The sequence below is a fragment of the Trichoplax adhaerens genome, genomic scaffold (genome assembly GCF_000150275.1).
Source record: "Trichoplax adhaerens TRIADscaffold_16 genomic scaffold, whole genome shotgun sequence".
Lineage (NCBI taxonomy): Eukaryota > Metazoa > Placozoa > Uniplacotomia > Trichoplacea > Trichoplacidae > Trichoplax > Trichoplax adhaerens.
Window position 1 is genome coordinate 1,277,215 of NW_002060958.1, and position 12,719 is coordinate 1,289,933.

General features: G+C 31.1%; 1 protein-coding gene across 1 annotated transcript; it reads left to right on the plus strand.

Annotated features, from left to right (window-relative positions):
* Window positions 1–599: 599 nt before the first annotated feature.
* Window positions 600–2,841, plus strand: TRIADDRAFT_63405 (expressed hypothetical protein; the record flags this gene model as incomplete). The annotated part of the gene is made up of 8 exons (XM_002116534.1): window positions 600–617; window positions 1,407–1,475; window positions 1,636–1,717; window positions 1,922–2,013; window positions 2,109–2,242; window positions 2,321–2,372; window positions 2,463–2,519; window positions 2,601–2,841. 8 exons carry the CDS (start codon window positions 600–602, stop codon window positions 2,646–2,648), a joined length of 552 nt encoding a protein of 183 aa, XP_002116570.1. The 3' UTR covers window positions 2,649–2,841.
* Window positions 2,842–12,719: the final 9,878 nt, after the last annotated feature.

Below are 12,719 nucleotides of genomic sequence, written 5' to 3' on the forward strand. Positions count from 1 at the left end.
CTACGATTTTCGTCGAAATTAGCCACTTGGTTGATTTTGTATATTGTAGTAGACGGTTTCGATTATAGCGTATAATAGAATGACCAGAATAATGGTAAACCCCCATTCATTATTTTTGCACTGAATGGCCGTTACGCGTCCCTCTCTCTTTCTGTACGTGCGTACAGTACATTGGTGCAGTGTACAGTACACTACGGTAGACTACAGTACAATACTGTAGTGTACAGTACTGTACAGTGTACAGTACAATGCTAGATACAGTACAGTAGTTCTGGGTCTGCGACACGTTCTGTCTGTCCATGTTTCCCAGGTCACACTGTACAATAAATGGGCTGCGAAATTTGTAGAGTACAGTGTACAGTACAGTATGATAGGCGATTGCTGTACTGTACTGTACACTGTACAGTACTGTAATAAACAGACGTCTGAAATGACTGTACAGTACAGTGTACAGGGGAATGACCAGAAAAATCAGAAGCATGCGCATTCATTACCACTCAAAGGCCACTTTGGACTTTCTATACAAGAGACTCGATACACAACCCGTGGGTGATTCTTAATGTGACGCATTAGCGTACGCATGCTCAATTCTTGCCAACATGGATTCCATTGTCTTGGTAAGTTTCCCATTAGAAAAATGGCGTTACTAATTGCGATATTCTTGCTATCAATCCTTGCTTTAAAGTAGTGATATATTGCATGATTACAATTTTAAAAGAAACACTGTCATAGTCATTGCTATTGCTTTAAAGGGCGAAATAGTTCAATATTATACATTAGAAATAAAAATCTCGCCTATCCAAAAAGGATGACAATCGCCAAGCGCTTGTTCTAGGTTGTCCCTATTTCTACTGTAGGATCATCCACCAAGCCACTCAATACTAGTATAAAATCTTCCACTTTCTTAACCATCTAACACATGAGATCAACATAAAACCAATTAGTTTAATATTCTACGTTAGAAATGAAAATCTCGTCTATCGAATAAGGATGATAATTACCCAATGTTTGTTAGACGTTGTTATGATTCCGACGTGTACAGTGGACACGTATGAACAAAGTATATCAAGACTGCACTGCCATAAAAAATCTCTGGCGCCCGCTCTTGATACTAGTATATGTAAGCTAACTGTGAGAAATCAATGTAAAAGTAGTTCTCTTGGTAACCATGACTGTTCTGCATTGATTCCATCTATTGTAAATTAATCTTGTTATAATCAAACTACAATTTGCAAATGGAACGGCTGCTAGACACGACAGTACTGTACACTGCAGTGAACAGCTTTGACCATGTTGGTATACTAGACTAGAAATTAGTTTGATGTCGATAAAGTGCTTGGGCCATCTAATCAACCCTTCAGAATCGTTATACAAATGACTAAAATAGACTGGATCAATATCTTTAGGACGTGACGTTATACGCTGTTAAAGCCATTTTGATCTTAGACAACGATGGAGAGAGAATTATTGCCAAGGTAAGTCGAATGACGTGACAATCAAGTTCAAGATTCCATAGTGGAGCATGCAGCGTAACATGACTGCTTTACTCATTATCATAGCATCGATATCGATGAAAGATTTACTGTAGCTTTTTATTCTACTTGTTATCCTAACGTATTTGTTGTATTTTTCTAGTACTACGATAATACATTCACTCATCTGAAAGAACAGAAACAGTTTGAGAAAAAACTCTACGATAAAACACCACGTAGTAGTGGTAAGATATGCCCTTGTTTCGTATACCTATTACCTACTGACGACAACATCAATGTTGCTTATTGTACAATATATACGTATATGGATAAATCCCAAAAATGGGTTGTTAGCCGATAGATTACAGTTTATTCAACTTAGGATACTCCTCTATTTTGCAATACCAACATGACTAACATGATGCATACTCATTGATCAACATTTGCAGCTGATATCATCATGTTAGACTCCATGACTGCTGTATTTAGAAGTAACGTCGATTTAAATTTTTACGTTATTGGATCGTCTAATGAAAACGAGGTATATCCACATAAATATAAAAATGGTGTAGTAAAGGATGAAAAATCACTAAAATTCTATTTCAAATGTGTTCTAACGTGATTGCTCTTATTCAGGTGATGTTGAATTGCGTCTTAAACGGATTCTATGACGCTATTAGTACAATGTTAAGAAAGAATGTAGAGAAAAAATATCTCATGGATAATCTTGATGGTGTTTTCTTAGCTCTTGATGAAGTCGTAGACGGCGGGTATAGATTCACTCTGTCTTGTTTGGCGTTAACTCGAATGATTATTGCCATCTCATCATTTCTTCCTATCTTATTTAGGATTATTCTTGAAACGGATTCTACAAACATTATTTCAAAAGTTGCAATAAAAGTATATCACCATACTTTCATTGGAGTGACTTAGCTTTCTTATACCTTGGTAGTATCTAACAATACGATCATTTGTAACTTTTATCATTAGTCAAATCCTTTAATTCAAAATGACGACTTACCATTAAGTGAACAAACTGTGGTACAGGTAAGATCGATGATAAATTCATGATACGTTGAAATAGCTTACTTTCTTAATAAAGAAAGCTTCTAATTTTTTGTAAAATAGGTCTTACAGTCTGCTAAAGACCAACTGAAGAGATCTCTATTAAACTAATCGTTGTGAGATGTATCGACAAATAACATGAATAAATGCATTGGCGTTAGTTTCTCGTGCATTCGATATGAAAAATTTATTCTATCATGGTACTATGTCATCAAACAGGGTAATTTATGGCGGATTATTCTAACATCCTAACTGGAATGTAAAGATTGCATTTCTAGGATCAAAATGTCTTTGTTTATTATGGAAGTAAATATCATATTGAATAAAATTTAAATGTAACGTATGTCTCTGCCTGTGGCCGCAATGATTGCAAATGTTCAATGTGCATGAACTGGTTGAAATCGTGTGTCAAACATTCATTTTATTACATGCATGGTTGTTGACTGGATACTTCGCATACAGTCTTGTAGCGATTCAGAGTATTCTACTACAAAATGAGAGATTTTGTAATTTGCTTTCGAACGATATCATTTTAAAACATTGTTACTATAGTTGCAGTCTAATCGATACGAATGATGTATTTTGTCTGGCTAAAGCTTTCTCTACTTTCAAATCGGCAACGCAGTCAGGTCGGTAGTTTTAGTAAACTACAAATTTTCTAGCTGAGTTCTATTAAGGGTAATCTTTATCGCTATTTTGCTTCAAAGATTTCTTTCAACTCACGTAATGTGCTAATAAATGAGAAATTGACTGTATCTGAATCAATTGCCAACAATAGTTCTCATTCAAATTTTGAATTCCATCGAAAAATGCTTATAACAGTATCATAATGTTTTTTAAAGCAATTTAATTTCCGTTTTGCGTTACAATATCTATTCGATTATGAAATTGCTATTGATATTTTATTTATTTCCGACGTCAATGTACAGATGCACCTGTAACACTTAACCTTTAAATTATAAAAGATATTGCCCCTTACCCTATGAAATTAAATTAAAATTAACCTGCCGGCTATAACCTAGTGCAAGTAGACATTCGAGTTCGAAGTCAATACAATTTAAAAGATATACCGTTTAATCCTATTTCCTGGCATTGTTAAACATCTGACAAGGTCAAATTTCGAATAGGATTCTTGATTTATTCATACAAAAATCTAATGCAATAATATAACCAATATTGGATTGAACCGTTAATATGATGTTCAGCTATGAATTTCTGTTAATAATAATAATGTATTTATTAATATTTTTGATTTAGCAACTCCAAGTTAACTTACGCCTTATATTCTAACTTAAAGTGCTAAAAAATATAACTTTTTAAACTTAAGATTCCACGAATTAGCGTAAATATATATGTTAATAACTAACGAAATATTACAGCTTTTTGTGCTATGTCCGACATTCTATCATACTATCTTAATCGAAATCGATTGAACTAGCGTGCGAATAATTTACTGCTTATGCTTACTTTAATGATTCTTAACTATTGATTAATCGCAGTGATGTTTCATTAAATCTTCTATTAATTTTGGATGATATGCTCCATGCCTTTAGATAGCAAGAGATCTTCTATACTGATAATCTTAAATCTTTGTGGCTTTCTATTAATCAGGTTAAGTAAGAATTATTTATTGTTCGATGATGCAAAGTACTGTAATTATTCTATCTAGAATTAGAAAAGACTTCTCATCGTCAAATGTAATCCAGAACTTTGATCTAAGATATATCAACAGTAAATCATTATAAATTGAAAGTATTTTACCTAGTTTAGGAGAATTATAATCTATCTGTGTTATAAGACTGTGACGCTTGAGGATAACATAAAGTATTTGATAATTTTCTTCGTAAACCTAACAAAGCTATCTCGTACCTTGCTATGAACTGGAATTTTCCTTCTAATGTTTGTCTCTGTACTAATATCGTTGATAATATTCTAACTTTTATGTTACTGACAGCTTTGTGATTATCGTATAGAATTTTACTATAGCTAGCTAGAGCTACAAACTACAGCTCAACTCCGTGACCTTCAATACTTTTTATTTCATGAATAATCCCTTATGTAGAAATTTCTGATAGTTCGTTAATGAATGAATTAATTAAGATTCTCGATAACACAAACAACAACACAACAACAATAACAACTTAACAACACTTCTGAAAATATACTGATCAATATAGCAAATGAACGTTAATATTTTACTAATAATTTTCGCTACAGTCTAAAATTAAATTTACAGAGAAGCAACAATGATTATTTTTACATTTTTACAATTGTCTCGTACTTACGGATGATAATTGCAGGGAATTTCTAAATCATAAATAAAACCAATCAATTAGTAATAACGATACCTAAACAAATTTTACTCAAGTAATCTAGTTAAAATTTAATTTGTACTAATAAGCCTATACTACCATGCCAGCCAGTGTCTCGCTTGGCATCGATCAATGGGTAGCAAAATAAAATAATAGCAACGTTAAACTACATCTACCTACAAAGAAATTTCTTGCGTTTGATAGTCGTAATCTCGATACTTGCCATTTAAATTACGAAAAGATTACTGTAGAATATCCTTCCAAAATATGAGATATTATTGTATTTTATTTAGAATTTGATAATCTGCTATTTTTTAAATGCAATTCAATTTGAGAGAAGAATAAGTCTAAAAAGTCTAAAAAAAGTAGCTATGTAATTCTGATGAGTAAAAATATCTGGATGTAAGTTCGTACAATATTTATTTCTTTTTACGAACAGAGATAAAAAAATTTTAATATATAGTACTCTGTCAATGTATATATATATACAAGGGTAGATGCGAGGATATGATTGATTAAATAAGGAAATGAAATGTTTGATATTATTCGATGATATCATGGATTAAGAGATTGAATAATTAAAGAATATGTTAGCATGAAAAGATGAGTCATCTCTATTAGTCATAGCAACTTAGTCACGATGGAGCTCGTTTTATTCTGTAATTCCTCATTAAAATGCAGAGTCGAACATTAAAAGGGAAAACAGACGGATAGCATTAAAAAAATATGAAAACTATATAATAATGAAAGAGTAATAATTTATGTGTGGAAAATGATTTATTTCAGACATTGCCTTGCTTTAAAGAGGGCAATGGAAATAATATAAATGAGATTAAGTATGAAATTATACGCTTACGAAATAACTAGTCCTAAACATAGGAACGATCTGTTTATATGTTGTCATCTACTAAGTTATAAATAGAAAGATCAGACTATTTTACTCCAGACGTAGCGCGTAGAATGCGAGCTTTATTTCTTTATGTAGCCCAGGATTGCTAAGGACTATATGATATAACCAAGATTGCATTCTATTCATGCATAATTTAATTAAACTTATTTGAATAAATATAGAGAAATGATCAATTGGTTCTATCAAATTCATGATATTTTTCATAGAAAGTCAATTTTAGGCTACTTGCCTATATTAGCGGGGACAAATACATTTTTTTTCTGTTGTTTTGATTCAAGCAAACAAGACCGAAACGATGCCCATGGTCTCACTATCTATTCATCAATTTACTTGTATTCACATAATTTGCAGACTTCCGTAGAGCAAACTGCAATGCAACGTTATAATGATTAAGCCCCGATAGAAAGCAATATTTAATAATATTAGCTAACCAATCAATGACAATGGCAAATTTTCCATTTTCATTATCGCACTGCTATATCAGTGATTTTAAGTTTTACTTTATAATCGCCAACAATACGACAAATAAAAACAATTTTACTTGATAGGCAATCCTCATTCAATATAGGAATTTTGTAGATATTTATATTCTTTTTTGAGTTAAAGTATGTTAGAAATTATATTTTTGAAATATACTCTATTTAATCAATGACAACCATGGATATTTACTCGTCCGTAAAAACATTAGACCGGATATAAAGCAAGGCATGATTAGCTAGGCAGTTTTTGAGAATGCAAACGTAATGCCACTTCCTATTATCGTAGCAAATTCATAATAAAATATGAAAATCTCCCAAGCTAGATTACATTCATTAAAATTACTTGACTGCAGACCGATAAATTAATTACCTTTTAAATGTCGAATCGGAGATGTACCTGATTGATTTTTTTAAATTAAACAGCAGCATTGCCATTTTTAAAGCCTTTAAGCAAATTTCTATGCCACGGCTTGTATTACCATTGCCCTATCAATGAGATCAATATGGCATTGGCTATTTCACGTTATTGCGTTAAAATTAGATGACAACGTTGTAACTATTGAATCTCATGATCATTGTAATAACTTGATTGATTGTTCCTATAAGATATCACAGCTAGTGGAAAACATCGTTTAAGAAAAATTTGTATAGGACCATCATCTGAAAAGAAATTTAAAGTGTTGAAAAGGTAGAACTGTAGCTATTACTAAGTAGTGGAAAATTGTAAACTATATTGGTCTGGTTGAAAATTTAGAGTGTCTCGCATTCATTTTCGCTATTTTTAAAACATAAAAGAACGATTATGAATAAAAATTACAGACAAATATTTTATCAATAATATTACGATCAATAGCCTAAAGAAAACATTATCTGAGTTAAATTATAATTAATAAACGAGCACTAGAATTATTCTTTCTTAAATCAATATCACAGTAATGATATTAAGATTCATATAATTCGTCTTTAAATATATATTGCCGCAAATTCAAGACAGTGCTCCTGTCACTGAGCTTCGAGCAATTCAAGTTCTAATTTAATTTTCTTATAATCACTATAGTATCACATTTCCTGTCTTGACGGATTATTTTTAGTCTAATAGTCGTGCACTATATTGAGAGGAACAATACCTTAAAAGGAGCGCATTGACTTGATTACGCACGAATATTAAATGTAGTATACACGCGTACATGTTATAAATTTGTTTTCCATCTATTAAGTCTTTAATCAGTATAGTGGCGCAAGCTAATGCATAAATCCCTATAAAGAAGATACGTTTTATTTATTTCATCAGTTCGACCTTACATACCTATTCATCCACAGTTCATACTATGTCTGCAGTGCTATACTACACTATCCTAAATCTCTCTCTCTTAAAAACTCCCGCCGACAAACTTATATCGTAGGGTGTCTACAGATTCTACAGTAAGCTTTCCTAATACTTACTCCCTTAAAAATTCCAACTTTATATCTTCGACGGCCGGCTTATATTATTTAGTTAACTTCTAATTTGGATATACTGTATTTTAATATAGCATTGACTTTTTATGACACTTATACACATACTGAAATTAATAGTTCTAATAGGGAATGCAAATCATCTACTTACAGTTCCAATCATTGTGATTGTAATTTACTTATGGTAGATTGTAAATTATCATGGAAATGTTCCGTGTTAGGACATATCGTAATCTGAATATTCTGTATTAGTCATTACATGTCTATGTTCGTAAATACTGTTGTCTGCATTAAAGAAGCAGTAGCTAAAATTAATATCTAATTCAGTAAATGATTCCAAGGTTAATTGTATTAACTATGACTTATGAACTATTGAGAAATAGTATATAAATGCAGCATATCGTGAAATAAAGGGAATTCTCAAACTTAGTGTTTAACGTAAAATACGAGGCGTTTAAGTCTTTGTGTAGTCTGCTAGTAGAGCAAAAGTGTTTGTAATAGTGCAGATATCGTTCCTTGATTGTGGTTCAAGGAATTGACTTATTGATCATATATTGCGTTATCTTGTTGCAAAGCTGTTTTCTGACATTATAATAATGATTTTAATCGTCTAGTAACTTTAAGTTCTATGCTGTACGGTTCTATAGCGCAATGGGCATTCCGGCAGCTACTTGTAACACTATTAACTATAGTTATATACTGTGCTCAACTTAATTTCGATAAATACGGTATTAGTTCTAGAATCTGGATAAAGACGAACTAAAATCTATTTTGTGAACGGTATTGGGAATTGTTTATAATTTCCCTTCTTAACTTTGATCTATGGTGAAACAGAAAAACAACGCGCAGTTACAGATGCCTTGGTTAAATTTGAACTTTTTAGCTATGTTTAAATAGAGTATACTTGTTATACGTTATACCGATATTAGCCTATATTGTGTATCAGCCAAAATTGAATATTAAGGCCTACATGGACTATAAAAAATGGTCTTTGCGAGTAAGTGACTGATTCTGATATCATACTAAGTGTCTATATAAGACATATATAAAGCGCAATGGTACGAATTTCAATTATTAGATGCTAGCAATATGGGTTAAGAATGTAATTTAAACTATTTACTGTCACCAGCGACTAATCGAGATTAGTAAACGGAGTCATCAGGCGATCTACTGTAATAGAGAATTTTTTTTCCGTAGCCTGAGCCCTAGTCGACTAGTCCTAGACCATAAATTAGGTCTCAACTTAAAAGGAAATCACAAATTTAATCCGATTGTAATAAATACTATCACCAGAAAATCTGATAGATAAAAATCTAGCAAGGACTATAACATACATTAAGTCATCAGTCAGAAAGATACGGAACGAAAGTACTTGAATATTAGTCCCTCGGACTTTTGCGACAGATGTTATACCACTTTTAGCAATGTAATATCAAGATTACAATATTTCTCGGTGAAATAGGTTATTTCTAGGCAATATCCCATCATATAAAAGGTTACTTAAAGTTATAATTCTTATAGAATCATGATCGTTTAATAACGCCCTTTACAATTTCTGCTTAAGCGTAGTTGGAGAAACAGCTGCATAGCAAGCATCTCATATGGAACATAGAAATGCAAAGAAGTTCAGATTATTGGTGAAATTTCCCTAAATAACAGGTATCGTAATTACTATGATTTCTTTCAAATAGTTTGAGCCTTGCTAAAATTTGAAGTATGAAAGACTGAATGTAATTGGAATAACTGGATACAAAAACAAAATTATTTGCGGTTTGAGCTTCAATGAGGTATTATATAAGATCTTGACAGTTTTTACTTCATATATAAATCCGTATATGATATCTATACCTGATATCCGCAAAAGACACTGAATTTCACATGCTTTAATTTCTTTTTCTCATATTATAACGCGTTGTAATGGAACTAGTATTGTGATTGTAGACTGTTAGCCATGTTTAGTATAATGTACAGTAGATATTTATCCTAAGAGATATTTGGTAGCTATAACTATAGACTGTAGTGGTATAGATTCTATGCTAGCGTACACATGACTATATACAGTAAGGTGTTGAGTTACTAATAAGGCTATAGGTAAAAATAGAACTGTAAATCATATATTAGGATATGGTTAATTCATTGTACTTTGGCTGGTGTGAATAATGTCTACGTAAGTACTGTAGTCGTATCCATATTGGATTAATGATGGTCCGCAGTAGAATAGTCTTACTAAGAATAATATAACTATGTATAATATAATGTAAAAGGTTGCCATGCGGATTGCAGCTGCGAATGCTACGAAAAGTATAAAAGCATGCAACTTTAGATTATTCTGTTAGTTCGTTGTAGAAGTCTTTAGAAGTAGTATTCGGCTAGAGTAGAGCTGTGTAGTTAATCTTTGTATAAGATTCAATAAAGCCCTTATTTTTCTAAAATTTGGAATTTCGTGATTGGTATATATCACACAGAGGAACGAAAAATTTTTACATACATATTACAGCTACATTTCTACTTATTCAATGTTTAACTTGATTACTATACAAGTAACTATGCTGTAGCTACAGAAATATTAGCAATGATCGTTTTAATATTCTTGCTATTTCCGATATTATCTTCTATGCTCTATTCCTTTTTTCGAAGATGTTCTGGATGATATTATTCTTAATTTAAAATTTACTTATCTGTAAATAGGGAGTTTACGGCAAAATGCAGTAGGGCATTCTTATTGCAAGTTTTGAGAGGGTAACAGTAATGTTATGAGTAGCTATAAAATTGATTAATTTTCTGCGTCAGTTATTCTATAACGCAGAAATACGATACTGAGGATATAAGCTTTAATTACTTCAAATATTATAATTTACCTATTTGGCAAACAATAATATTAATTACCGCATATTAAAGCAATGTCAAGGTCAATTTAGAAGTGATTATTTGTTAATATTACTAGGTATTTAACTATTTTTCAGGCCAATTTGCTCACACTAGTTTCAAATTATAGCAGCTGTCCTATTAAAGAAATTAAAGAACTATGGTAACACTGAAAAATTCTTCATAATTTATTTATAGTACATAGTTACTGTTTAGATCGGATAATTAACAGCTAAAGACAATATGTTGTAAGGTTAACAACTAGGTATAAAAAAAGCATCGAATAAAATCTACAAGGAATAACCTATTTTCAGGTAATTTCCGTACTGATGCCAATACATCAAAGTAATTGGATGAATTATTTGCATTACGCATACCAAAGATCTTCTTAATAATTTATATAAAGTATTATTGATAGATAAATGGCATATCTAATCAGCGGAGATATTTTCAAGCTATTAATCCAGTGGGATTTTACAAATTTACTTGAATTAGGAAATCAGCTTTAAAAACGTATAGATTTACATTGTTGCCTGATATCTTAGGATAACAATACTTTTGGTTATAACGATAATACTACTGCAGATTTAGAAATGGCTAAATCAATAAAGGATTATATGTTTTATATAGTGGCTAGCTACCTTAATTTCATGGCGATAGCAAATGACTGAATAGATATATCTTTCCTGTAATAAGTTCCAAGGCATTTTACGAATAGCAAAAAACACCCACAGCCGGCTAAAGGAAATCCAAGTTGTATGCTTCTACATAATAACGCGCTGGTGTATACAAATATTTTTTATTAACTAATACAAACAATTAATAGGTAAGGGACATTTAAGGTGATGTGTTAGTTTTACTAAGGGAACTTTCGAAAATTTATATAGAATGCTTCAGTTTATAAACCCATTTTATTCCCCTTATAGGAATAAAATATTTAGGCTTCGTTTTACGGAATATTTTTGCTCAAATTAAATGACATTATTCTACACTGCTTCTAATAACTTGAATTAATTACCGTAACATCTGTTGAGATTTTTTTGGTTCTGGATTTCTTTATTAATAATCTACTGTGAACCGTGATAAACTACCGTACTAAAGAAAAGTTCTAGCTCGGCACGGTCTCGATCGTAAAGAATTAATTTACAATTGAATGCTTTTAATTTCCGTTTTTGCGGAACCTAAACAAAAATTCTTAAGCAGCTGTAGTTACTTATTTTAAAAGATCCTGACTGACACGTTAAATAACAATTAGTTTTGCTTTGCTGAATTTCATTGCGTAAAATTATACTAACATAAGCTAAAATGTATAAAAGAGTCTCTACATTTTAAATATAGAAATTTAACTAGAATGGAGATCATCCTTTAAGATTTCGTTTAAGTCATTCTTAGCAAGAACTGCACTTGTATGTAAGTTTGATTTTTAACACACGCAGCTGCATAGTAGATTTAGAATAAGGTGCTAATTAAGTTCAGTTAGGGGCTTTTAAGGGGTACATTACTAAAATGATAATCGTGATATTTCAAATGATGATATAGTACTTATAACAGGCCATGTAGTACCGTCGGCTGTAAGTAAAAGTACGATGCAATAAAAACATTACGATCTATTTAAAATCAATTTTACCCGTTATTTCAGATAGATAAAACAATAACTTTACTCAGATCACGCCAAATTGTGTAGATTAGATTTTTGTCTATTTATTCTCATTTCTAATTCCGCAGTTTATTATGATAGCTCGATAAACTGTACCAGGTTGAAAGCTTTAAAATTTTTCAGTTTTTATTAAAAATTTTCTTTTAATTTGAAATTGAATGATTATTGCCATTGATTAAAGTTGGATATTGCACCGGCAGTTGCAGACTCAAGAAAGGAGTACTTATTTACCTTGTCATCAGCAATAGAGTATAATGAATAAGAGCTATTATGGAATTACATAGATATTAAAATTAAAAATTATTGTATGATTAGATTCTTACAATAATAGCAATTTGCTACTTAATAATATTGACTGCATGCGATGAAATCATATGTTGTCATATATTGCAAAACTATTTCTGTGTATTATCTTTCTAATTATTCACTGGAAATTAATCTATTTGCTTACTTAAGTATTAAAACAGAATTTTAATTAAAAAATTTAATTGAAGTATTGATTGA